At 49.3% G+C, this 26,291-nt stretch overlaps 1 protein-coding gene across 10 annotated transcripts in view; it reads left to right on the forward strand.

Moving 5' to 3' along the window:
* The window catches only part of CACNA1B (calcium voltage-gated channel subunit alpha1 B), a 337,207-nt gene that overhangs the window by 107,879 nt on the left and 203,037 nt on the right, over nucleotides 1-26,291 (forward strand). For all 10 annotated transcript variants that reach the window (XM_077189241.1, XM_077189242.1, XM_077189243.1 and 7 more), the window contains exons 4-6: nucleotides 13,322-13,413; nucleotides 16,389-16,541; nucleotides 21,959-22,146. In XM_077189241.1, the coding sequence (XP_077045356.1) occupies nucleotides 13,322-13,413; nucleotides 16,389-16,541; nucleotides 21,959-22,146 (433 nt within the window). The remainder of the gene's footprint in view (nucleotides 1-13,321; nucleotides 13,414-16,388; nucleotides 16,542-21,958; nucleotides 22,147-26,291) is intronic.

Here is a 26,291-nt window from a genome sequence, read left to right on the forward strand (position 1 = left end):
GCAGGGGTGGCACTGAATGAGTTTTAAGGTCCCTTTGAGCCTTGCAGGCTGTGGTTCTTGCAGCTTAGTGCAGCCAGAAGAGACTTTTTAAATTAAATAATGAAATTTTCTGGGCTGGTGATCCCCAGCAGGGCCTGTGGGGGTGTGAAGGATCTCACGTGGTGGTGGCAGACCCAGCTCCTGGAGGCAGCACCCACCTGCAACTGCCCTGACCTTCTCAGCTGCAGAACTCAACTTTTATCTACAAAAAACAGGGGGAAAAAAAGGGATTTATTTGCCACATTCATGAAATACAGCTCCCCAGGCACCCAGCATGGGAGCTGTCATGGCTAAATTATCCTAAAAAACAGAACGGGGGGAGTTACAATTTCTGGTTTTGATGCTGAAGGAATAAATTCTGACTTTTCCCTGTCCACAGCCCAGCTTGCAACAGGTTTAAAGCACGGTACAGATGGCTATGAAATTATTGCCAACAGCTACTCATTATATTAGATAAGGCCCTGGGTTTATTTAGGAGAAGCAGATGGAGGGAATACACAATATTTTAGATGTCTTGGCAAACTGTGTTTTCCTTAGAACAACACTGCATGTTTGGTGTGAGAGTTCTGGCCAAAAATAAAACAACAAAACAGGGAAAGAGGAATAATTATATCCCTTGAGGGGCAATAAGGTATGTATTAAAAAAAGAAATATTACAGTGCAAGTCAGATTAGGAGATTTGAGGCCTTATTTTAATCCTTGTGGCAAGAGGAGAATTTCTGATTTTACTTGAAAATCTGTATTTTTGTGGCTTGTGGAGAAAGATTGAAACCCTGACCCTAGCTGCCTCCAAAAGCAAAGAGAGAGTTTAATTTATTTTTTTTAAAGGATTTCTTGAGTTTTAGTCCAGCCTTGTTGATTTAGGGGCTGCCTCCCTGTGTGAGCACTGGCACCCCAGGATGGCTGAGCGAGGGGCAGGTGGAAAAATCCTGGGATTTGGGATCTTTGGGGCAGCAGGTTGGGACAGGAGGTGTTGGAGGAATATCAAACCTGTGCCTGCTCAGGGCACTCATTGGGAAGGCTCCTCAGAGACATCTCCCTGTGGAGACAAAGGGTCCTGGCTCAGAAGCAGCTCCCTCCCCAGGGCAAACACGTGGAGAGGTGCCTGGTGCCATCCCAGGCTTTGCTTTCTCCAGGAATTGCTCTGTTAGAGGAGTTTCCTTTGGGGACCCTGCCAGGAATGGGTGCAGAGCTCTCTTCTCTTGTGGAACCCCACTGCAGCTCCCCTCCCTTGCTCCCGGCTGTCCTGGGAAGGCCCAGGGGCAGCTGGAGGGAGGTGTTGGTGATGCCCTCAGGGTGGTTCCTCAGAGCCCCTGGGGAGCAATTGGAGCCACTCAGCATCCACAGGGGGACAGCAACAAACCCTGCTCCTGCCCCGGCCCCTCTGAGCCTGGTGTTGGTTTCTATCCATGGTTTGAGTTATCCCTGGGTGTTCCATGTCCCTCCTTAGGTGTCCCATGTTCCTCCTTGGGCGTTCCACATTCCTCCCTGGCTGTCCCACATCCCTCCTTGGATGTCACACATCCCTTCCTGGGTGTCTCTCATCCCTTCCTGGGTGTCCCTCATCCCTTCCTGGGTGTTCCAGGTCACTCCTTGGATGTCCTACTGATTTTACTTGAAAATCTGTAGGCATTCCTTGGATGTCCCACATCCCTCCCTCGATGTCACACATCCCTTCCTGGGTGTCCCACAGCACTCTCTGCATGTCCCATGTCCTTCTCTGTGTGTCCCATGTCCCTCCCCTAGGTGTCCCATGTCCTTCCTTGGATCTCCCATGTCCCTCTCTGGATGTCCCCTGTCACTCCTTGTCTGTCCCACAGCACTCCCTGGATGTCCCATGTCCCTCCTTGGGCATTCCACATCCCTCCTTGGATGTCACACATTTCCTGGGTGTCCCATGTCCTGCTTTGGGTGTCCCACATCCCTCTCTGGATGTCCCATGTCCCCCCCGGGTGTTCCATGTCACTCCTTGGGTGTCCTACAGCATTTCTTGGGTATCCCACATCTTCTGGTGTCCCACTCTGGATGTCCCATGTCCTTTCTTGGATGTCCCATGTTCCTCCCTGGCTGTCTCATCTCATTCCTTGTCTGTCCCATGTTCCTCCTTGGACGTCACAGATGTCCTGGATGTCCCATGTCCCTCCTTGGGGTCCCATGTCCCTCCTTGGGGTCCCATGTCCCTCCTGGATGTCCCATGTCATTCCTCGTTTGTCCCACATCACTCCTTGGATGTCACACATCTCCTGGGTGTCCCATGTGTCCCCACAGGCCCATGCAGGCTGAGCACCCCGAGTGCAGGCAGGAGCAGAGGTGCTGGGGTGCTGATGGCACCAGGGACCCCTGGTTTGCTGATGTTCTGTGATATTGCAGGAAAGCAAGGCCAGGAATGTTTGACATCCTGCTGAAGTTCTCCACCTTGGCTGAGTCCTGGTGGGTCTGGGGCTCTCACTGATGAAGGGCACAGGTGTGCCCTGATGATCCATTTTGCTGATGGATGCTGATGATCCATTTGGCTGTGCCCTGAGGCTGGGGAGAGAGCAGCAAACAGTGCAAATGTGGCAGCAGGAATCACCTCCATGGCCCCCTCTGCTTTCCCATTCCTTTTATGGATGTTTTTGGCTCTCACTCTGCACGAGTGTTGATCTTTTCTCATTATCTGCCCACCCCAGCAGTATCTGGGGTGGGGGGAGCTGCACTGGGACAGCCCCCAGCCCTCCAGAGTCCAGTGCTTGCTTCAGCTGTGGCAAGGTGGGGAAACCCCCTCAGTGCAGTGTGGCAGCAGCTCTCTGGCCACAGAGGGAAACACAACTTTCCCAGGCCCTTCTGTGAGAAGATCAAAGAGAAGAATGAGAAACAATTCTTGTCTTAACCTGCTGCACCTGTTGTTGTGCACATGTGGAATGTGTTATGGAGATTTGTTCATCAAAGGGTGGTTTCTTAATTGGCCAATGGTGATGGTGTTTGGATTGAAGGAGCAATCAAACACCATCCTGTCCACCTGTATCATAACTGTCTATAAAAGAGCAATGGGTTCCTTCATAAAGATTATTAATCACCTTCTGGGAAATACATGGAGTCTATGCTAATTATTACCCAGACAGGGCTGCTTGCTGTGATGGTGCAGGGCCCAGAAAGAGTCAGGGACCACGAGGTGTCCTTCCCCTCCTGGCTGATGTTCCCAGCACTGCCAGATGTTTCCATTCCCTCTCTGGCTGATGTGCCCAGCACTGCCAGGTATTTCCTTTCTCTCCTGGCTCATGTGCCCAGCACTGCCAGATGTTTCCTTCCCCTCCTGATTGATGTTCCCAGCACTGCCAGGTGTTTCCATTCCCTCTCTGGCTGATGTGCTCAGCACTGTCAGGTGTTTCCATTCCCTCTCTGGCTGATGTTCCCAGCACTGCCAGGTGTTTCCATTCCCTCTCTGGCTGATGTGCCCAGCACTGCCAGGTGTTTCCTTCCCCTCTCTGGCTGATGTGCCCAGCACTGCCAGATGTTTCCTTTCTCTCCTGGGCTGATGTGCCCAGCACTGCCAGGTGTTTTCCTTCCCCTCCTGGCTGCTGCTCCCCTCCCTCTCCTGGCACCAGGGGGAAGGCTGAGCTCTTCTTCCCACCCATTTTGTTTTGCTTTTCCAGCACTGATGGGATGTGATAGTGCTGAATTTCCTGGCCAGCTCAGAGGCAGCTCCTCCTGGGGGCTGGCCAGGTGCAGAGGGTGAGGTGGCTGTGCCTCCAAATAACACAGCCCTTGTCACAGCTCCCAGGGCAGCCTGGCAAGGAGCTTCTCCTCTGTGCTCCTGGAGGAAGGAGGGTTGGGATGTGTTCTGGTGACTCAGAGCTCTCTCCTCCTGCAGTCTGTGCTGCCCTGTTAGCCCACCTGGCAGGAAAATCCATCCCCCATCCACCCACCAGCTGGCCTGTGCCCTTTGCTTTGTGCTTGCAGCTCGTGGAGAGCACAGCCCTACCCCTCCAGCATTCCTGGCACAGCTCTGAAGGGCAGGGTTTGGTTTGGGTGACGTTTTTCACTCACACAGGGCTCAGGAGTTTGTATTTTTTTGGGAAAATGGCAGCATTAAATCAAGGCAAAACTATTTGCAGGCTTGACAAGAATTGCTTCCACTAAAAAGGAAAATGTATTTAAAGCTGGGAATGCTTCATTTTAGAACTTGACAAATGAAACAATCCCCAAATGTTGTTCTGTTGCTCTCTCATTTACATCCCCTAAAGTAAAAATACTTGAAACATTTTGCTGATCCTGAAATTCCCCTTGAAGAATCTTGTCTGCTACTGAGACAAAACCCTTCATGTCTTGACCATGGGGTGGGTGGCACCAGAACTCTCTGGGAAATGCTTTCTGCTCCCAACTCCTGCCCTTGGGACCTCTGCAATGACATTCTGGGATGGCCATTCCCAAGGACAGCCAGCAGCACCCCTCCTCTGTGCTGTGAGTGGGTGAGGCTCAAGGTGTGACCTACTTTCTGATCCCCAGTGAAGTGCAGGGTGCTTTTAACTCCTCTGCACTCTGTTTTCCCAGCGTGAGCTCCCTGGGATGGTTTTGGCTGTGTGCATTTCCCTGCCAGCTGTCAGTGCTGATTGCAAACGAGCCTCCTTTGCCACTCTGCAGTGCTGCATGTCCCTGTCTCTCCTGCTTAGCAGCAACAAGGACTTTGAGCAGCTGCCTCATCATCAGAACATCTTCCTTCATCCTGGGCACAATCCAAGCCCTGCAAATCCTCCTTTGGTGGATTTGAGTGGCCCTCCCTGCCTGGCTGTAGCAGAGGAGGGGCTGGCTCCAGACACTCTCCCTCCCTGGCTTCTCCCTGGAGCTTGGCTCAGGAATTACACTCCCAAAAGTGAGTTTCAGGTGCTCTGGGGAGAGGATTCTGCTCCTGTTTTGCTCTGTCTCCTCCCAAAACTTGAGAGCATTTCTACCATGCGGAGGAGGAGGAGGAGGAGGAGGAGGGAGTTTGTGTTCACATCTGGGCTCTGCTGGAGGCTGGTGGTGAATGTAATGCTGGCTCAGAAATGCATCTGTTTGGGGTGAGCCCAGGGAATCACAGAATCCCAGAACAGCTGGGGTTGGAAGGGACCTCTGGAGATCATCCAGGCCAAGCCCTACCAAGGCAGGGTCACCTGGAACAGGTGACACAGGGATGTGTCCAGAGAGGGAGACTCCACCTCATCCCTGGGCAGCTGTTCCAGGGCTCTGCCACCCCCAGGGAAAGAATTCCTTCCTCATGTTGATGTGGAACTTGTTGTGGTTTTCTTCATGGCCATTGCTCCTCATCCTGTCACTGAACAGAGTCTGCCACCATCCTCTGACACCCTTTGGAGGTATTTTATGGATTGATGGGTTCCCCTCTGAATCTCCTTCCCTGGTTAGGCTGTTTGTGCCTCTGAAGCCCTTTGCTGCCAAATATTGTTATTTCCTGGGTGTATTTCACTTTGCCCTCTGTTCCCTTCATGTTAGAGCTAAGGAGAGGTTTATCCCTTGATGGATAGAATCCATTTGGGAACAAACACGTTTGTGTGAGCGTGGGGATATCTTGGTTTGGAAAGACAGGTGTCTGCTAAGGAAGGCAGGAGCTTCCCCTGAGATGGAAAGAATGTGAACCCCCTCCCTCCAAATTGCTATAAATTTTAAATTAAGGGGCTCTCTGGCAAAAACATGGGAGCAGGAATAACAGGTTTTTTTATTAGGGAAGAAAATAAAAAGATAAAATAAACAATGCAGTGAACCAAAACAACACTGCCAGAGTCAGAACCCAGCCTGACACCCTGTGGGTCAGGGTGTTGGTGGCAGTCCCATTGGAATTGTGGCTCAGCCCTCCTGCAGTGTCAGGACTGGTTCTGCTGGAGCAGAGATCCTGGAGAAAGGTGCAGTCTCTGCGTCTGAAGATCCAGGGCAAGAAGAGGCAGCTGCTGTTCCTCTGGGGAACAGAAGTGCAGAAGCTGTGCTGGTGTTCCAGAATCTCCAGATTATATCTGGGTAGGAATGCTTGGCTCCTCCCTCTGGGCTCACATCTCCCATGGGATGCTGTAGTTCTTATCAGCCATGCAGGGACATTCAATAGCTGTTATCAGCAGATGTCTTGCCTGAGAGAGGATTGGTTGTGGAAGAGATAAGGAAAACTGCCCACTAAACAGAAGACAAGTGCCATACAGATGATGAATCGAGTACAATTTGCTTGGCAATCCAGGACAGGGGATCAGCCTGAGGGGCCCCGCTGGGAGGAAAGGGTGGGATCTGTCCCTTGTGCTGTCCATGTGGAGGTCAGGAGCAGGATCAGATGCAATATGCAGGGTGTGTTGGGAGGCTGAGGCCTGCTGTTGGTGATCCAAAGGAGAGGCAGAGACCTGCCAAGCTGGGCCCTTTGTGTGGCAGGGACAGGACAGCTGGAGGGGAGTCACCAGCGCCGAGTGACAGAGCCACCAGCTGAACCTGGCACTGCCATAAATTAAACGCTGCAATTAGCACCTCCCATTGACTTATCAGCCCAGGCCTGGGCTCCCCTCTGTGCCTTTGGTAGTCAAGATGAAGCTCACAGCTGTGAAATCAAACTTAGTGCAAAAGGGCACCTTTCCAACCGCTCTGACACTGCGTGTCCCCGCTCGGGCTGTGGCACTGCCAGCGCTGCCACAGCAGGCCTGGCACCTGTCACAGCCACATCCCTGGGCATGGCCACGGGCACACCTTGGCTGGGTGCCCATGCTGCCCTCAGGTCCTGGCTGGGGCGATCTGCCAGGCCACATCCCACAGTGACACCGAGCAGGGTCCCCAGGCTGCGTGCGGGTGGCACAAGGGTGACAATGGCTGCTGCTGCTGTGCCCTGCAGTGGTGCCTTGAGAGGCTGCCCTAGAACAGAGGCTGGACAGAGCTAAAGAATAAAGCAGGGAAATAAGTTGGATAAAGCATTGGGGTACTTTGCCTTCTGGCTTTGAGCCTGTGGGAGAAATTACCTATTAAAATTTCCTCTGAAACTGCAAGGACTGGAAATGTGCAACTGGAGAGAAAGAAGGTAGCTCAGATTCTCAAGAAAACAGGGATTTATTAAAAGCCTCCATGGATCCACCTCGGGCAGCACAAGAGCCCAGCCTGGGCTGCACCCAAGATGAACCAAAATGGTCCCAAAATGCACGGCCGGGCACGGGGTCTCTCCCTTGGATCAGTTCTGCTCCATTTGCATCTTGCAGTTCATTGTCCCATTCCAGCTTTAGCCCCTGCAGTCCCACCCTGCTTGTTTTTCTCTCTCCAGCCCACGGTGTTTGTGCTCCTGGGCTGAGATTTGGATCATTTGTCCTTGGTGCCCAGCTGGAGCAGGAATTGTTTTGTCTCCCTGCTCTGTGCACAGAGCTCAGCATCCCCTGATGTGAAGCTCAGACCCACACACTAAAGCAGCACAGAATGTGAAAAATAGAAAAGCCAAGACCTGAGGCATGAGCAGCTGAGGGGCTCTGAGCAGACAGACCCCCAGGACCCTCCCTGCGCCTCCTGCAGCCCTCCCTGGGTGCACCTGGGGGTTTCTCCCTTGGCCATGGGCTTCATCCTCCCCAAACCTTTGTGATCCACTGGGAGCCTTGAGGGAAACGGGGCTGGGGTGCCCTGGTGGCACAAAGGGCCAGAATTTGTGGCACCTCCAGGTGCTGCCTGTCTGCTGGAATTCAGGGCCAGAATGGTGCAGTGTTTCTGTTCCCAATTCCTTCTCCAGCCTCTGGGTAGTGGAGGAGACATTGGGAAGGACAGAGGTGACAGTCAGCCTGCAGGGGACCCACAGATGGGCAAACACCTTAAACTACTCAGCCAATCTTCATGAAGTTAGTTATTTTGGGTTTCCCACTGGATTCCATTCCCAGGGGTCACTGGAGCTTGTTAACCATGGCTGCTCAGTGGGGTTGAGGGAATAGGGGTGCTTAAAGTCAGGTTTAGGGAATAGGGGTGCTCCAAGTCAGGTATAGGGAATGAGGGAGCTCAAAGTCAGGTTTAGGGAATAGGGATAATTTCCTGGAGTTTTTTCTCTCTCCGAGGTTTTGGGGTTCTTTCCAAGACTAGAATTTATAAAACTTAGCAAGGTTACATTTAAATACCCACAAGTTATTGCAGTGATTCCTGCTCAGCAGTGGCACCAGTGTTATCCAGTGGTGAGATCCCATGGGAGGCATTCACGGCTCTCAGACAAGGTGGGGGTGATCCTGAGGAACAGCATTTGCTTTTCCCCACTCCAACCTCAGGATTTGGAGCACTGGGGCTAAACCTGAAGGAATTCTAAGGTATTTTCCTTGCTCAGGGCTTCACTGAGGATGTTCATGGCAGCCAGGGTCTTGCTGAACCAGAACAAATCAATCCTGAGCTCCCAGCCCCTTACAGGAAGGGATTGCTAATTATTTATGGTATCAGAACGTTCAGGGAAGGAACTTTCCCTTCATTCTTTGCTTTCTTTTATACCCAGAGGAACAAGCTGCTTTCATAATTTATTCCAGGCGTTGCTGGAATAAAAGTTATCAAGCATTTATCCCACAGCTGGGCTGTCTCTGGGAAGAGCTGTCAGTCAGGGCTCCTTACTGGAGGAGAGAGAGAGAAAAGCAGCATTTAACCAAGTGATGGTGAAACTGGGGAGTGAGTTCCACGGTCCTGAGCCCCCAGGGATGGCAGGGTGGGTGCCCAGCTCCTCCTCAGCAGCACAAAAATAAGAAAGGTTTGGTGTTTGGCCGTCACAAAAAAGACAACTTTCACATAGGAATTGATTTTGTTGCACTTAAACCCTTGGAAGTGCAATCCAAGGCAGCATCCCAAACATATCCAATCTTTGTGTTTCTGTGCAACCCACTGAGCCACAGAAATGGCAGCAGATCGAGCCATTTATCACCTAAAATCTGATTTTTGAATCTTGTTTTTGCTTTCCCCAACCGATTTCCTCTTCTGGCACTGGGTCCCCACCACCTCTGCTTTGTTCTCAGCTGCTGGCTGTGCAGCCAGGGATTCTCCAGCAGGAGTTTGGGATGTGCCTGTCAGCTGGCTCCTTTGATCTCTCCATTCCTCTTCTTTTAAAGGATGATTTCCCACTCCTCCTGACCTAACTTGCAGTGGCTGTTATGAGCTTTCAGAGGGATAAAGTAAAACAAAGGTGGCACTTTGGCAAATGCCCCAGATGATGTTAATTAAAGTCTCCTCCTCACTGAGATGTGTTCCCAGGCACTTTAGGAATCCTGTAAATGAGCTTTGGTTCTGTAGGGGCAAAGGCACCATCCCCACGCTGGCACAGTTCCCCTCCTGAGCTGCTTTGTTGTGCTCCAGCTGCTGCCCCCGGGTCCTTCCTGGCATCCTGAGGGCTCCTGCCAGGGATTCTGACACCTCAACACTTTTTGAAAGCCTCAGGGCCCCCTGTGCCCTGGTTCCAGTGCTGGCACAGCCTGGCTGGGGGTGGGCATGGGATGCCAGGGGGCTGCAGGATGCAGTTCAGTGCTGGATGCCCAGCCTGGGCTTTGCCAGCCTCTGCCTCATTCACCTGCTCGTGTGGAATGTGTTTGGAGATTGTTCACCCACAGGTGATTGTTCCATTGCATTCTGCTGGGAGTTGTTTTCACTCTTTGGCCAATCAGGGCCAAGCTGTGTCAGGACTCTGGAGAGAGTCAGGAGTTTTCATTATTCTCTTTTTAGCATTCAATAAGAATCCTTTTTTTCTTTAGTATAGTATAATATTCTTTAATATCATATAGTATAATAAAGTAATAAATTAGCTTTCTGAGAACATGGAGTCAGATTCATCATTCCTGCCTTTGTTGGAGCATTCCCTGCAAATACAATTCTCTGTCCCAGGATTTTCCTGGGGAAGGCAGTGAGAAGCTCAGAAAAGAAGAGAAAACAATTCTTATCTCTACTTGCTGCTCCTGTTGTTTGGCACATGTGGAATGTGTTATGGAGATTGTTTACCCAAAGTGATTTGTTAATTGGGCACTGGTGAAGGTTGCTTTGATTCCTTGGCCAATTGGATCAAAGCTGTGTCCTGGCTCTCTCAGACAGTCACGGGGTTTTTCTTTAGTATCTCTTTAGTATAGTCATAGTGTAGCATTAGTGTAATATAATATAGCTTAATAAAGCAATTGTTCAACATTCTAAATCATGGAGTCAGAGCACATTATTCCCGTGTTGGGGGCTCCCAGAAACTATCCATCCTAAACATTTCTTATTCCCAGAATCTATCCATCCTATACATTTCTTATTCCCAGAATCTATCCATCCTCTACATTTCTTATTCCCAGAATCTATCCATCCTGGCTCAGCTCACACTGACTGTGCTGTTGGGAGCCTCCTCCAGGGTGGAGATTCAGGATTATTTCCTCTCTTGGTTCTTCCCACACTGCACAGGTCCATAAGTGAGCAATTAAGCTGTGAGGATGGAGGAAGGGAGCAGAGGATGAAATCACTGGCCTGGGTGCAGAAGATTGGATTAAAGGCTCTGCATGTGCTGGTTCTTGGTTTAAATTGTCTCCTGTTGCTCGTGCTCCAACTGCATCTGTGGAGCTGATGTCATGGGAATTTTAAGGTCGTGAAAATGTGGGAACAGGTGTCCTATAGAATAAATACTCAGCTCCTCAGGTCCTGGCTGGCTTCTGCCTCCTGCCATCCAAGATCCCAGCAGGTTTTTTTCCTGATCTCCAGCACCTCCTGCTGCTGGAGTCTGGCCCTTTCCGCCCAGCAATGCTGAGCCTGCTCTTCCCTGGGCCAGGCTCAGGCAGTCCCTGAGGTAAGGACAGGGATTTATTCTGGGAGTGCTCCCTGCACTGCCATGGCCACATCCTGCTCAGCTCTGAGTGCAATTGTGCAGCTGCCTCAGAAAACTCTGCTTTTCCTTGGGCTGGTTCATGGTGGCCGATTGCTGCTGAATGCTCTGCAGCCTGCTGTCAAGAAACTGCAGAAAAAGGGCTCCTGTTATCAGGAGACTGAGGGAAAATGGCTCCTGATAGCAAGAAACTGAGGAAAAAGGGCTCCTGTTATCAGGAAACTGAGGGAAAAGGGCTCCTGATAGCAAGAAACTGAAGGAAAAGGGGATCTTGTTATCAGGAAACTCAGGAAAAAGGGCTCCTGATAGCAAGAAACTGAAGGAAAAGGGCTCCTGTTATCAGGAAAGTGAGGATAAAGGCCTCTTGTTAGCAAGAAACTGAAGGAAAAGGGCTCCTGTTATGAAGAAACTGAGGGAAAAGGGTTCCTGATATCAAGAAACTCAGGAAAAGGGGCTCTTGTTATCAGGAAACTCAGAAAAAAAGGGCTCCTGTTATCAGGAAACTGAGGAAAAAGGGCTCCTGCTATTGGGAAATTGAGGAGAAAGGGCTCCTGTTATAATAACACTGAGGAAAAAGGGCTTGGGGTGTCAAGAAACTGAGGAAAAAAGGCTCCTGTTATCAGGAAACTGAGGAAAGGGGGCTCTTGTTAGCAAGAAAATGGGAAGAAAAGAGTTCCTGGTGTCAAGAAAATGGGAAAAAAGGGCTCCTGTTATCAGGAAATGGAGGGAAGAGGCTCCTGTTATCAGGGAAGTGAGGGAAAAGGGCCAGATTCTCACGGTCACTGGCAGTGGTGCAGAGGATGGAGGCTGGTGGGAGGGTTTGGCCTTGGCTTGTGTTACAATCAGAATTGTTTAGGCTGGAAAGCCCCCCAGGATCATGAAACCCCACCTTTGGATGAGCACAGGCCCAAATAGGGGAGGTTTTTTGCTGGAACGTCCCAGAAGTGCTGCAGGAATTGGTGAAGGTGGCTGTGCTGTGGGGCAGAGCTGGCCTTGTGACTTCTCATCATTGTCACTTGTGGACACTGGGACAATATTCCTCTCCTTGCTGTGCCCTAAACCAGGGAATCCATTTCATTTTCTGTGCAGAGCAGCACATTTGTAAGACCCCTTCTGCTTTGGGGGCTGGATTTCATGGTGTGTCAGACCCACACCCTGCTCTCTGCATGTTCTCCTGTGAGCAAAAATTATTTTGCACACAGAGAAGAAACTCTGAGCAGAAACTGCTTCAGGTGTTGGGAAACACCAGACATCAAACTGAGAGATTTGTGGATTTATCACAGGAAGTTCTGGAAGGTAATTTCCAGCATAACTGAGGGATCCAGCTCCCTCTTTCTGTCTCCTCTTTGTGCTTTCCTGGGGCACAGGGTGCAGCTCTTTAGTGCCTGATGATGTCCAGTGGCCTCATAAACAGGCAGAGATTGGGGATTTTCCTACAGCAGCCCTGGAGTTTGTGGGAATTAATTCCTTCCAGTGAACACAATCCACAATGTGATCACAGAGTTTAAAGCAGCTCCAATATTTGCCACCACTCTTAGCCATGCTTTGGAAAGAGGAATTTGCACTTAATCTGTATTTGTTTTTTAAAGCAGCTCCAATATTTGCTGGTTTTACACCACACTTGGCTGTGCTTTGGAAAGAGGAATTTGCATTTAATCTGGATTTCTTGTTTAAAGCAGCTCCAATACTTGCTGGTTCTGCACCACACTCAGCCATGCATTGGAAAGAGGAACTTGAATTTAATCTAATTTTTTTTTTAAAGCAGCTCCAATATTTGCTGATTTTACACCAAACTTAGCCATGCTTTGGAAAGAGGAATTTGCATTTAATCTGGATTTTTTGTTTAAAGCAGCTCCAATATTTGCTGGTTTTACACCTGTGGGATTCATATTCTCTGAACCTGAGAGAAGCAGAGAAAAGAATGATCAAAACAATTCTTATCTCAATTGCCTCTCTCACTACTTCTCTCAGGTTCAGAAAAAATGTGAATCCCCCAACATCACACTTAGCCATGCTTTGGAAAGAGGAATTTGCATGTAATCTGGATTTATTTTTTTTAAAGCAGCTCCAATATTTGGTGGTTCTACACCACTCCTAGCCATACTTTGGAAAGAGGAATTTGCATTTAATCTGGAATGGTTTTTTAAAGCAGCTCCAATATTTGCTGGTTTTACACCAAACTTAGCCATGCTTTGGAAAGAGGAATTTGCATTTAATCTGGATTTCTTTTTTTTAAAGCAGCTCCAATATTTGCTGGTTCTACACCATTCCTAACCATAGTTTGGAAAGAGGAATTTGCATTTAATCTGGAATTGTTTCTTAGAACAGCTCCAATATTTGCTGGTTTTACACCAAACTTAGCCATGCTTTGGAAAGAGGAATTTGCATTTAATCTGGAATTGTTTTTTAAAGCAGCTCCAATATTTGCTGGTTTTACACCAAACTTAGCCATGCTTTGGAAAGAGGAATTTGCATTTAATCTGGATTGTTTTTCCTGTTTCCCTGCAGGATTCTGGCCACTGCTGGGACTGATTTTGACCTGCGGACCCTGCGAGCCGTGCGGGTGCTGCGGCCCCTGAAACTCGTGTCAGGAATCCCAAGTGAGTGTCCTGCCCTCCTTGTGTCCCAGCCCAGGGGCTCTGTAGAATTTGGGTGTTACTGCTTTTCTCAGCAATATTTTCTCCCCCTGCATCTTTGGGGTCTGTGCCTCCTGCCCTCAGCAGGGTCTGGTTGTCTCTCATTCCATTTTGTGCTGATTTCAGCTCTGTGCTCCCAAAGCTGCAGGAGAGGGGCAGGGATTTGTCCAAGGATCCTTTTGCCTTTGGGGGTGAAGGAATTCTCTGGGAGAGCAGACCTGAGAGCTGAATTTTGCAGCTTTCAGGCTTTTCAGCTTGGATCTTCTGATGGTTTTGATCAGCTGAGCATCCTGTGCTGGGGATTTGACCCTTTTAGTAAGGGGGAGATGTGGTCACCATTTGTGGTATTTTTGGGGTCCCCTGGATGGAGGAGGAATTGAGAATCTGACTCCATGTTCTTAGAAGGATAATTTATTATTTTATGTTACTATATTATATAAAAGAATGCTATACTAAAACTATACTAAAGAATAGAGAAAGGATACAGGCAGAAGGCTTAACAAGATTCTAATGAAAAACCTGTGACTCCTTCGAGAGTCCTGACACTGCCTGACTGTGATTGGTCATTAAGTTAAAACAATTCACATGTTGGAGAAACAATCTCCAACCACATTCCAAAGCAGCAAAACACAGGAGAAGCAAATGAGATAATATTGTTTTCCTTTTTCTCTGAGGCTTCTCAGCTTCCCAGGAGAAGAAATCCTGGCAAAGGGATTTTTCCAGAAAATATGACAGTGACAGGGAGAAAATAAAGGGAAAGAGCAGGTGGGATCTGGCCTTGCCTACTCAATTTGTGCATTTAAAGTGTGAACCTGAAGGGTCTGAACGCTGAGTGAGGAGCTGCATCATGCCCTGAAACCATCCCAGTGCCCACACCGTGGCTTTCTGCCTTTTTCTGTCACAGCCAGAGCTTTTCTGCCCCCAGCAGGGATCACTTCCAGAAGCTCTTTCATTCCTGGATGTGGAATAGAGAGGTTTGTACCTGCCAGCAGGAGCTGCTGGAAGGAGCTACAACACTGTGGGATGCTGGATTCACCTGAGGGCAAGACAGCACCAACAATTCCTGAAATCAGCTTCCATTCATGTGCAGGGCTTCAATCTGAATTCCCAGCCAGGACAGATTCTTGGAAAGGTGGCATTTTTTAGCAGGATCTCCAACAAGGAGATGGTGCTGGATGTTTTTCCCTGGACCTTTTGCCTGTGCAAGGTGTGGCAATGACAGCCTGAGGTTGTCACAGAAGTGAGGTGGCCCCTCAGAGTTGTCCCTGTCCTGCTGTGGGACACATGTTCCACCTGGGGATGTGTCCTGGACCAGCACAACACCTCCCCACAATAATTGCTCTCAGGTTTTTAGTGATGTGGTGAAACCTGAGTATTTTATAGGGTTTTTTTTTTCCCTGTAATAAATGCATAACCTTGATGTGCAACCACCCACAAACACAGAATATTCTTCCCTTTTATTCCCTCGATGTTTTTCCTGTCAAAGAGACCTTGCTGCTTTTTAAAATGTCTGTGCCCATCTCCATCTCACTGGTGTTCTCCAAGGTGGCAAGACAAGGATGATCCTTCAGCCCCCAGCCCTCAGGACAGGCCACCAGGGCAGCTGCAGGGTTTTGTGTGCAGGTTTTTGTGTGAATGAAAACAATAATTATCTGATTGCTGCTCCTGTGTTTGCTGCTTTGGAATGTGGCTCGGACATTGTTTACCAACAGGTGAATGTTTGATTGGTTCCATGTGAATTGTTTTTAATTAATGACCAATCACAGCCAGCTGTGTCAGACTCTGAGGAGTCAGCCCTGAGTTTTTCATTATCATTGTTGTTAAGCCTTCTGTCTGTATCCTTTCTGTATTCTTTAGTATAGTTTTAGTTTTAGCAGGATATTATCAGCCACCTCCATCTCCAGCCTGCTCTCCTTATCTCCCTGCCTTTAATTGAAGCGAGTGTCAGGGCTGGTGACAAAGCTGTGGATGGGCAGCCCTGGGTTTGTTTCTGCAGAGCAGGGTGTGACAGGGACTGCAGTGTCCCTTGTGGGCTGTGGGGGGAGAGGAGCTCCTGAGCAGCCCCCAGTGCCTGGCACAGGGATCACATCCACCCACGGGGCTTTGCTTCCCTCCTTCACTTCCAAACTCAGTGACAAGATCAGGTGCTGGACATTCTCTCTTTGGCCTCACTCTGAGCTCCTCAGGACAGGTTTCCACTGCAGTCCAGACCCTGCCTGATCTCTCCAAGCACCACCATAATCTCCTTCCAGGGAAATGCTTCAGCCTCGTGTCTATAGACACAAATTGGAATTTATTTTGGCAAATATCTTCAGGAGACCCTGGTGCAGCTAAATAATTGTATTAGCTGAGGTTTAATCTCCTGCTCTGGTCTCACTTCCATTTCAGTGCAGTCAGATAATAACAGTAATAACAATTCAGCACCGATTTCTTAATTACCACTGAGTCCAGCCATGGTGTGAATTTGGTGGGATAAAGCTGACACTTCCAGCTTGTCTGGAAGCTTCCATGTCTGGACACTTCCAGCTGTCCAAAGCTGACATGTCCAGCATGTGGAGAAGAGGGAATAATTTTTTGTCCCCCTGCTATACACCAGACTGCCTTGCTTGGCCCCAAGGTGGAGTTCAAAGCTGCACCACAACTGCCCCAAGGACCTGGCTCAGCTCCAGGCTGAGTCTCAGGACTCCAGCAGCTTCAGGAACAACCCTGTGAGTTCCTCTGAAGTCTAACAAACCAGTGGATCTGTCACCTGAAGAAAAGACACCACAAAAGGAGAGCCCCCAGCTGTCTCTCCTGCTCTCATGGCAGGAAATTGTTTCATAGAGCAGCATTGCTTGGTATTGCCAATCCACAGCTGGACAGCCCCTCTCTCCCACCTTCTCTCCACTCCCAAGGCCCCATTTTGCTTCCCTCCCTGAGGTGTTTTTGTGTCCCCACAGGCCTGCAGGTTGTCCTCAAGTCCATCATGAAGGCCATGGTGCCCTTGCTGCAGATTGGGCTGCTCCTGTTCTTCGCCATTGTGATGTTTGCCATCATCGGGCTGGAGTTTTACATGGGCAAGTTCCACAAAACCTGCTTTTCCAACGAGACAGGTGAGCTCTGCCCTTTGGACCTTCCCCTCCTGCTTCTGTGCTGCTTTTCCTTTTGCCTCATCCCCTGCACTCTCTCCCTCTTTACCCACATATTCTGAGAATTACACAGAATTTTGTGCCCACCCTACACAGACTGGCACAGATTCTCCTCTGTCTGATGCCACTGTGCTGCTCCCAGTCTGCCCAGGAGTGAGATGAAAGTCCTTAGGGCCTCCTGTCCCAAAAGAATTTTCTCATAGCAGAAGCACAGAACCAAATCCCTGTTGTTTCTTATTAATTAATGGTGTCTGTCTAATTTTCCTTGGGTTTTGCTTCATGCACATTGAGTTTCCTGGGGAGCTTTCTGGGGAAACATGGTGTGGAATAGTAAAAGATTGAAAAGTCTGGGAGCAACCAAAAAATAAAAGGGCAATAGATGGAAGGCAAGGAGTCCTTTGATGGAGAAAGGATAAAAATGACCTTCAGGGAAGGGAAATTGGGCACTGAAGAGTAAATGATGTGTCTGCCTGGGAGTGAGTGATAGGGCCCAGAAGATGGAGGTGGAGAAGGTTGATCCCAGAGATTCTTAGCTGGGAACAGCTGTGTCAAATCATGGAATCATGGACTGCTTTGGGCTGGGAGGGACCTTAAAGATCATCTTGTTCCACCTCATTCCTTTATAGTGGTGTTAATAGATGTTTATTATCTGATAACACACATTAAAATGTTGTTCTTGTCTCCAAACCATTGCATTTTAAGGTGCAATCGACTTTCTTTAAAACACAGCCTTGTATTTTCAGTCATTATCACTAATAGGTCTTAATATTGATTTATTTCCCTGCAATCCAATGGTAATAAAAGAACCCTGCCAAATCTCTGGGCATCCCTCATGGTGCTTTCTGATGGGAGCACTTTAATACACTCAGTGTACACAGAGATTTGCAAAGGGAATTCTTGCTCATGTTCCTGTGGAATGCTGGAATAACATAAAGCAGGTTGCGAAGGAGTTGTGACTTGTGAGAAAATCCTGGCAGTTCCTGGAGGAAAGGAGGTTTTGGGCTGGATTTGTAGGAGGGAGAAGTCCCTTTGTGGGTAGTGTGGCAGTGGGGACAGGGACAGCAGTGACAGGATGGGTGTGGAGGCAGCAGCAGAGGTGTAGGGGAGGATGAATCCTGAGCAGGTTGGGGTTTGCCAGGAGCATTTTTGGGTCTGTTAATCTGCAAACAAGGCAGGGGATGTTTGTGCATCCCTTGTGAGCAGGAGGCAGCTGCAGGCAGAGCCCGAGGCTCTCCCTCATGGCTGACACCTGATGAGGGAGGATTTTCATGAGGGAGGATTTTCTGCCCTCCCCAGAGCAGTGCAAAAGGCCAACATCCCCCCAGAGCTGTGTGTGCTCCCTGCACGCTCATCTCTGCCATCAGCACTGACCAAGAGAGTCTGGGCCAGGTTTGGGGACCCAGGAGAGGTTTTTGTCATGGCTAATGTTATGTGCAAGCTCCTCTTGCTGCCTGGGTGCATTCCAGATGGAATCGGGAGCATGGCTGGAGCTCTGCTGCCCGTGCTGCATTTCAGCTCTGCTGGCTCACTGTGAGCTGTGGTTTGTTGAGTTGAGATGATCACAATACAAAGCAATGCATTCCATTTTCAGAAGGCTTCAAACTGTTTTTATTATAGCATGGATGCTTTTTATACATTCTTACAAAACTCATCAGTTTACACTTTACTCATTGGTCAGGAAAGACAAACAAAGTGCTCATTGGAACAGGCAGTTGCAGGTTTCTCTTATTTCTCCTTCTTTCTTTCTTGGTTTCTGTGTCAATGACCTTGGTAGAAAATTCTTCCAGAGTTAAACATGGATCCTCTCATCAAACTCCTCTCTGTAAAACCTCTTGCACTGTGGCAACAACAACATGTCCCTTTAAAAACCCTTTAATGCTTTCCCAATCCCAGCTCTCTAAACAGGGACATTGCTTGGGATATTTGCTTACTGTATTTGTGGGGTTCCCAGACAAAGGAAGGAATGATGAATCTGACACCATGTTCTCACAAGGCTAATTTACTACTTTATAATACTATATTCTGTTAAAGAATACCATACTAAACTATACTAAAGCCCCTCTGTAGGGAGAGGAAGGGGCTCTGGGGGTGCTGAGCTGGCTTTGGGTGAGTTCTGAGCATCCCTTCCAGCTGCCAGGCAGGAAATGGTGTTTCTGGAAAGGAGAGGGGGGTGAGGTTTCCTGGCACTGCATCCCCTGGGAGCAGAGCAGCAGAACAACCCACAAAGCTTTTGCAAACCTAAGTGCTCCTCATCTCACAGAGGTGCATTAAGGAGCCTGGGCAGAGACCACGGGCTCCAAACCGGCCTGAGGGTGGAAATGTGAACTCATTAAAGAGCTGCCTCTGGTAGGGGGTGGAAAATGGAGGAGGGGAAGCTGCTCGTGCTTCTTTCTGTTCCAAATCCCCAAAGTGAGCAAACCCCTGAGATTTTTCCTGGAATCATGAGCCAGAGGGACCAACTGTGCATCATGAGGGGAACCAAGCAGAGGTGTCAACAGCGAGTGTTGCTCTGCTGAGCCAATAGCCTGGGGAGGCCAGTGATGAACTGCAGGACAAAGGGGTGCTGGGCACCAAAATATGGCCAAAGGGTTATTCAAGGCCTTTTCCCTTCAGCCTGACTGTTCTGGCTGGAAACATGGCATTATTGTAATAAAAATGGATAAAACTCAGTGGCAGTTTTGCTCCAGTCTTGTTTCCCTCTCCCTGCACCCTCCCTGCTGTCCTGCTCTGCTGACACAGGATTATTTTTAAGCACCTGACCCAGCCTAAATGCCCCAAAGGTAGAGAAGGGCACCATATTTATTTCCCATTTTTCCTTGAATTTCCCCCTTACTCTGTCTTCTGCAGCCATGAGGAGTAAGGGCCAGTTCTGGTCACTGTTTTAAAAAGGAACAAATCCCCCACCCAGCCCTTTGTGGTAGATGTGCACTGCATTTTCAGAGAATTCCCTGGCAGCAAAAGGCCAAACTGACATGAAACTGGAGCCTCTTTTAATGCACACTCACAAACGGTCAGCAGGAGCCAGCTTTGGCATTTTCTCCTCTCACCAAGCCCTTGTGAGAGCCTGTGGTGACCCATCTGGGAGCTGGAGGTTTGCCCTGCTCTGAGGTGTTGAGTCAACAGGAAAGTGTCACATATATATTTATATATATCTACACGCACTTCTGTCCTGCTCCACTGTGACAATTTTGCTTTCCTCCTGCAGGCTTTGCTCTGTGGAATGATTATTCCTAATTTTTGTTAGTGCTGCTCCTGCTTTTTCCCCCGGTGAAATTGGATTTTGTGCTGTTTGCTGCTCGTTACCATAACATGTCCCTTTAAAAACCCTTTAATGCTTCCCCAATCCCAGCTCTCTGAACAGGGATATTGCTTGGGATATTTGCTTATTGTATTTGTGGGGTTCCCAGATGAAGGAAGGGATGATGCATCTGACTCCATGTTCTTAGAAGGCTAATTTATTACTTTATAATACTATATTATATTAAAGAATACTATACTAAACTATACTAAAGAATACAGAAAGGTTACTTACAGAAGGCTAAAAAGATAATAATGAAAACTCATTACTTTTTCCAGAGTCTCAACACAGCTTGACCTTGATTGGCTAATAAGTCAAAACAATTCACATGAAATAATGAAACAATCACCTGTTGGGTAAACAATCTCGAAACACAAATTCTGAACAGCCAATCTCCAGCCAAATTCCAAATAATTCCAAAGCAGCAAAACACAGGAGAAGCAAATGAGATCAGAATTGTTTTCCTTTTTCTCTGAGGCTTCTCAGCTTCCCAGAAGAAGACTCCTGAGTAAAGGACTTTTTCCAGAAGATGACTGTGACATTTGCTTGCTCTGAAAAGCCAGCACTGGAGTTTTCCAGCCTGCAGCACTTCCCAGCTGAGCCTGGAAGGTGCTGGGATGGTCCTGGCCATTCCTGGTGCTCCTTCCCTGGCAGATTTGTCCACCTTGGCCTCCTCTGGGTCTGCAGTGAAACTCAGCAGAGAAGCACCATCCCACATGGATCCTTTCCCTCTGTTTGGAGCAGAAATGTGGAGCTTCTGGAGGAGCTGGAGTCCTTCAGTGCTGCCTTGGGGTGACACCGGGGGCTCCTCATGCAGCTGTGCTCAAACATCTGTACCAGGGCAATTCTGGGGCAGTGCACACCCCCAAATTGGCATTAGTGCAGAAGGTGCCCTTTTGCTTTAATGCTACAGAGCAACTATTTAGCACTTTGAGGGTGTTTGAAGTGTATGTTGTTCCCAAAGCCCCACTTTTACCACGCTGTTGGTTTTAATTTTTGTGGTGTTGCTTTATTTTGTGGTGTTTTTGGGGTTTTTTTTGGTGTGTGTGTGTGTTTTTCATGCTGCTCTTACATAGTTTCCAGGCCTCTCATATGTACTGGGCTGTCACAAGCCAGAAATTATTTGCAGTTTGGAAGCCTCTTCTGCCAGGTAACAAGTGGCAGAACGAGAGGAAATGGCCTCAAGTTCTCCAGGAGAGGTTTAAACTGGAGATCAGGGGGAATTTCCTCACTGAAGGGGTGGTCAGACATTGGAAGGGGCTCCCAAGGGTGGAGTCCCCATCCCTGGAAGTGTCCAAAAATGTGTGGATGTGGCCCTTGGGGACACGGGTTAATGCTGCTGGGTTAATGGTTGCACTTGGTGATCTTAGAGGTCTTTTCCAACCTAAAGAGTTCCACCAGGGGAGATGGCAAAATATGAATTTTGGCACTGCAGGGATGGCTCTGCTCCACCCCCACTGACCCATCTCCCACAGCCCAGCAGTGTGGAAATGATCACAGGGGTACGACGACTTTTCCATATTCATAGCAGCACAAAGAAACCCAAAATGTGAATTTAATCCTTGCACTGGTGCCAGGAGGATGCAGCAGCACCAGACAGGAACTTCTAAGGATGGTTTCAGTCAGGAATTTCTCAGGATGGTTCCAAGCAGGAACTTTTCAGTATGGTTTCAGTCAGGAACTCTTCAGGATGGTTCCAACAAACAGGAACTTTTTAGGATGGTTCCAAGGAGGAACTTTTCAGGACAGTTCCAATCAGGAACTTTTTAGAATGGTTCCAATCAGGAACTTTTCAGGATGGTTCCAACAAGCAGGAACTTTTTAGGATGGTTCCAAGGAGGAACTTTTTAGAATGGTTCAAAGCAGGCACTTCTCAGGATGGTTCCAACAAGCAGGAACTTCTCAGGTTGGTTTCAATCAGGAACTTCTCAGGTTGGTTCCAGCAAGCAGGAACTCTTTAGGATGGTTCCAAGTAGGAACTTCTCAGGATGGTTCCAACAAGCAGGAACTTCTCAGCATGGTTCCAACAAGCAGGAACTCCTCAGGGTAGTTCCAGTCAGTAACTTCTCTTCCCTCTCTGCAGGTGAGGAGGTGGGGGATTTTCCCTGTGGAGAGGAGCCTCCTGCCAGGCAGTGTGAGAGCGGGACCACGTGCAGGGAGTACTGGCAGGGCCCCAACTATGGCATCACCAACTTTGACAACATCCTCTTCGCCGTGCTCACTGTCTTCCAGTGCATCACCATGGAGGGCTGGACTGACATCCTCTACAATGTGAGTGCTCTGCTGGGGCTGGGGAGGTTGGGTGGGAAGAGATGGTTCTGGGAAGAAAAAAGTGATTTAATTTGTGTGGTTTTCACCTCCTGAACCCCTGCTTTTGAGGAGGATTGTTCCTGTTTTCCTGAGGGACTGTTTCTGGTTGCGTCTGTGGTGCTTTGAGGGTGCAGAGATGCTCAGCTATGGGATGAGTAGGAGCAGGAGGATGCAGCAGCACCAGACAGGAACTTCTCAGGATGGTTTCAATCAGGAACTTCTCAGGATGGCTCCAATCCAGAACTCTTCAGGGTGGTTTCAGTCAGAAATTTCTCAAGATGGTTTCAGTCAGAAAACTGAAACCTGGGTGGTGGCAGTGCAGGAGCTGGTGTCACCCCAAGGTGCTCCTGTGCTCTGCTGGGTGAGTAGGAGCAGGTTCTCACAATGCCCCACAGAAATTCCAAATTGTACAAAATTGGGTGGCAAAAGCAGAAACTCCTTCATGTTTTGTACCTGGAGGTTTCCTCTCCTGACTGCATGATCAAACTTGTAACACTGAGCTCCAGGACTGGTTTTGTTTAGTCCAGTGCAGTTTCACAAAGCCCTATCACTCACCTTCACCCCTGGCATGACTCTGTGGGCTGCAGAGAAGATGGGCCAGGCTGAATTCCTGCCTCCTGCCAGGCAGGACCATGACTGGCACAACCTCTTGGCTGTTCAGTTTTGCTCTTCCCAATTTTACAAAGAGCAGGATGATTTCCCCCAGCCTCTGCTGGCTTCCAGGCAGTGCAAGGCTCTCATTTGAGGGTGTAGTTTATGTGGAAAAATCCCTAAGCTGGGCACTACTGATGCCCTCAGCCCATTTCTCTGGCTGGAGGGATGATGCTGTGCTCAGTTTTCTTCATCACAGACTCCAGAGCCCTGCTGGGCCCTTTCAGTCCTTCCTGGGAGGGTTTTTGTAGCAACAGGAAAGGATTATCCTCAGCCACAGTGAATTGCCAGGTACAATTCTGCTGTGTTTGGAGCCAATAAATGTGATTTATTCCCTTCCTTGCTCAGTTCCTCCATTTATTCCCAGTCTCTGACCACTTAAAGCCATCTCAAGAAGATTTCTCCCCTCACCCTAAAGCTTCACCACACCACCAGTTTCTCCCCTTCTCATTCAGCATTTCTGCTCCTTCCTCCTGGTGCCAAGTGTTGTAAGAAAAGCCCATTAGCATCCTGGCTGCAATTGATTAATCAATATGTGGTGCATGAGATCATCTTCTCCCAACCTGCCTCTCGTACCACATGCAAAACCCTGAGCTTACTATGGGGGCATTGATTTTGGGGGCAGATTGAAGCTGTTTAGTTTCATTCTGGATCCCCATGAATTGGGATCAGGTGCTTGGACTGTGACAGTCCTGCTGCAGAGTTGGATTTGTTGTGTCTGAGACCCCAGCTCAGGGTTTGATGCTTGGGTCTGGCAGATCTGAGGGGCTCTGGATGTCCTCACTGAGGGGAGGCCGAGTGCTTTGTGCTGTGCCATGGGACACTCAGCAGAAGTCAATGGTGCCAAAAGCCACCCCTGCAACCTGTCCCTTGTCCCCAAGGGCTGTCAGCCCCTCCCTGTGCTGCTCTGCTTGCTGAGGACCTGGCTGTGCTATTGCAGGTTGGAAACAGAGAAGCTGAGGGTGAGGAAGATCCTCTCAGTGCAGCCCTCAGCCTTCTCACAGCTTCACTCATGTGCTGCTTTCTGGCCAATTGTTTCTTGGTTTGGTGTCTTCTGTGCCTACTCCAAGTCCATCAAATTGAAAATAGGAGACAAAAGCCCAGATTATGCTGCAGCAGTGACTGGAAATCCTCCATGGGGTGTTTGTGGATGCTCTGTCAGGCTGTGCACAGGTAACAGCAGTGAAGCCATACAATTATGGATTGGTCTGGGTGGGAAGGGATAATCCCATTCCAACCCCTGCCATGGCAGGGACACCTCCCACTGTCCCAGGTGCTCCCAGCCCTGTCCAGCCTGGCCTTGGGCACTGCCAGGGATCCAGGGGCAGCCCCAGCTGCTCTGGGCACCCTGTGCCAGGGCCTGCCCACCCTCCCAGGGAACAATTCCCAATTCCCAATATCCCATCTAACCCTGCTCTCTCTCAGTTTGAAATCATTGCCCCTTGTTCTGTCACACTGCCCATATATAAAGTCCCTCTCCCTCCTTTTCAGAAGTTCCTTCAGGCCCTGCCAGGGGCTCTGAGCTCTCCCTGGAGCATCCCCAGCTCTCCCAGCCTGGCTCCAGCCCTGGAGCAGCTCCATGGTCCCCTCTAGACTGGTTCCAGCAGCTCCAGGTCCTCCTGATGTTGAGGACCCCAGACCTGGACACAGAACCCCAAGTGGGGTCCCACAAGGGCAGAGTAGAGGGGGGAATCACCTCCCTCATCTTGGCCACTCCTCTGTAGGTGAAATCCACCCATCCTGCTCCAGGCAGTGCAGAAACTGCCCAGGGATGCTGCTGGAACCCTACTGGACCCAGGCTGGGAAGAATCTGGAAGATGTTTCCCCTTGAATCCAGAACTGGTAGAGTAAGTGAACCCCTTGACAAAGGGGGAATGTCCGAGGTTATTCCTTGTTCAGGGAGCTCTGATTCACCAACACAGTTCTCCACTCCTGAGGAAAATGGTTTTTTGTTAGGAAAATTTTATCAGGAGAAGTTTCCTTGTCAGCCCCAGGCTCTGGTGTCCTCAAGGAGAGCAGCATTCCCCTGATGCAGGATAGTCATCAGAACTGAGCTGTGCACCTACTTTTAATCTTTTCCTTAATTAAGATTTGCAAAAGGCTGTGGGACCATGGGAGGCAAGATGTGCTCTGTGTAAACTGTGATTAAGCATTAGTAAGAATAAAGGAGCTTTTTCTCCTGCTAACTCATGAAAGCAGGGGAAAACACACAGTTCTGGTGCCCCAAACATAATGAGGACATGGAACTGTGGGAGCAAATCCAGAGGAGGCGACAAAGTTGGGAATAGAGAACCTCCCCCATGGACACAGAAGGGGTTGTGTGGAGAGCTCAGAGCCCCTTGCAGGGCCTGAAGGGGCTCCAGGAGAGCTGGAGAGGGACTGGGGACAAGGCATGGAGGGACAGGACACAGGGAATGGCTCCCACTGCCAGAGGGCAGGGATGGATGGGATATTGGGAACTGGGAATTGTTCCCTGGCAGGGTGGGCAGGCCCTGGCACAGGTGCCCAGAGCAGCTGGGGCTGCCCCTGGATCCCTGGCAGTGCCCAAGGCCAGGCTGGACAGGGCTGGGAGCACCTGGGACAGTGGCAGGTGTCCCTGCCATGGCAGAGGTGGGATGGGATGGGATTTAAGGTGCCTTCAACCCAAATCTGTGATTCTCTAAAAGCTGCTAATCCTCAGGCTTAGCTGAACCCTTCCTTCACCCCTCCCTCCCGTGAGTGCCACCACCACAGGCTGGCCCAGGTTGGGGTAGATTTGTTCCCCTGCTTGTACAAACCCCTCCCTTGGTGCTGCTGGAGCAGCCAGCCCTGCTGGGACTGAAATCCCTGTGCTGCCAGGCAGTCTGGGACTGAGACCCATTAGGGGAAGGCTGAGGTTACAACTTCTGCCTTAATGGCCCATTCATTTCCTGCTGCAAAACGTCAGGATTGATTGTCCTGCATCAGCAGGGCTCTGTTCTCACTCCCCTCCTCCTGCTGCTCTGTGGCTGGGGCTGCTCAGGGCAGCCAGGGCTTTACTGGGATGTCAGGGTATTGTATTTGCAGGGACCCCCGTGGCAGGAAGGAATGATGAATCTGACTCCATGTTCCCATAAGGCTGATTTATTATTTTATGATACATATTATATTAAAGAATACTACACTAACTATACTAAAGAATACAGAAAGGATACTTACAGAAGGCTAAAAAGATAATAATGAAAACTCCTGACTCTTTCCAGAGTCCTGACACAGCTTGGCCCTGATGGGCCAAAGAGTGAAAACAACTCCCAGCAGAATGCAATGGAACAATCACCTGTGGGTGAACAATCTCCAAACACATTCCACATGAGCACAGCACAGGAGAAGCAAATGAGATGAGAATTGTTTTCCTTTTCTCTGAGGCTTCTCAGCTTCCCAGGAGAGGAATCCTGGGTGAAGGGATTTTTCCAGAGAATGTGAATGTGAAATCAGGG

This window comes from Agelaius phoeniceus, chromosome 21 (genome assembly GCF_051311805.1).
Source record: "Agelaius phoeniceus isolate bAgePho1 chromosome 21, bAgePho1.hap1, whole genome shotgun sequence".
NCBI lineage: Eukaryota > Metazoa > Chordata > Aves > Passeriformes > Icteridae > Agelaius > Agelaius phoeniceus.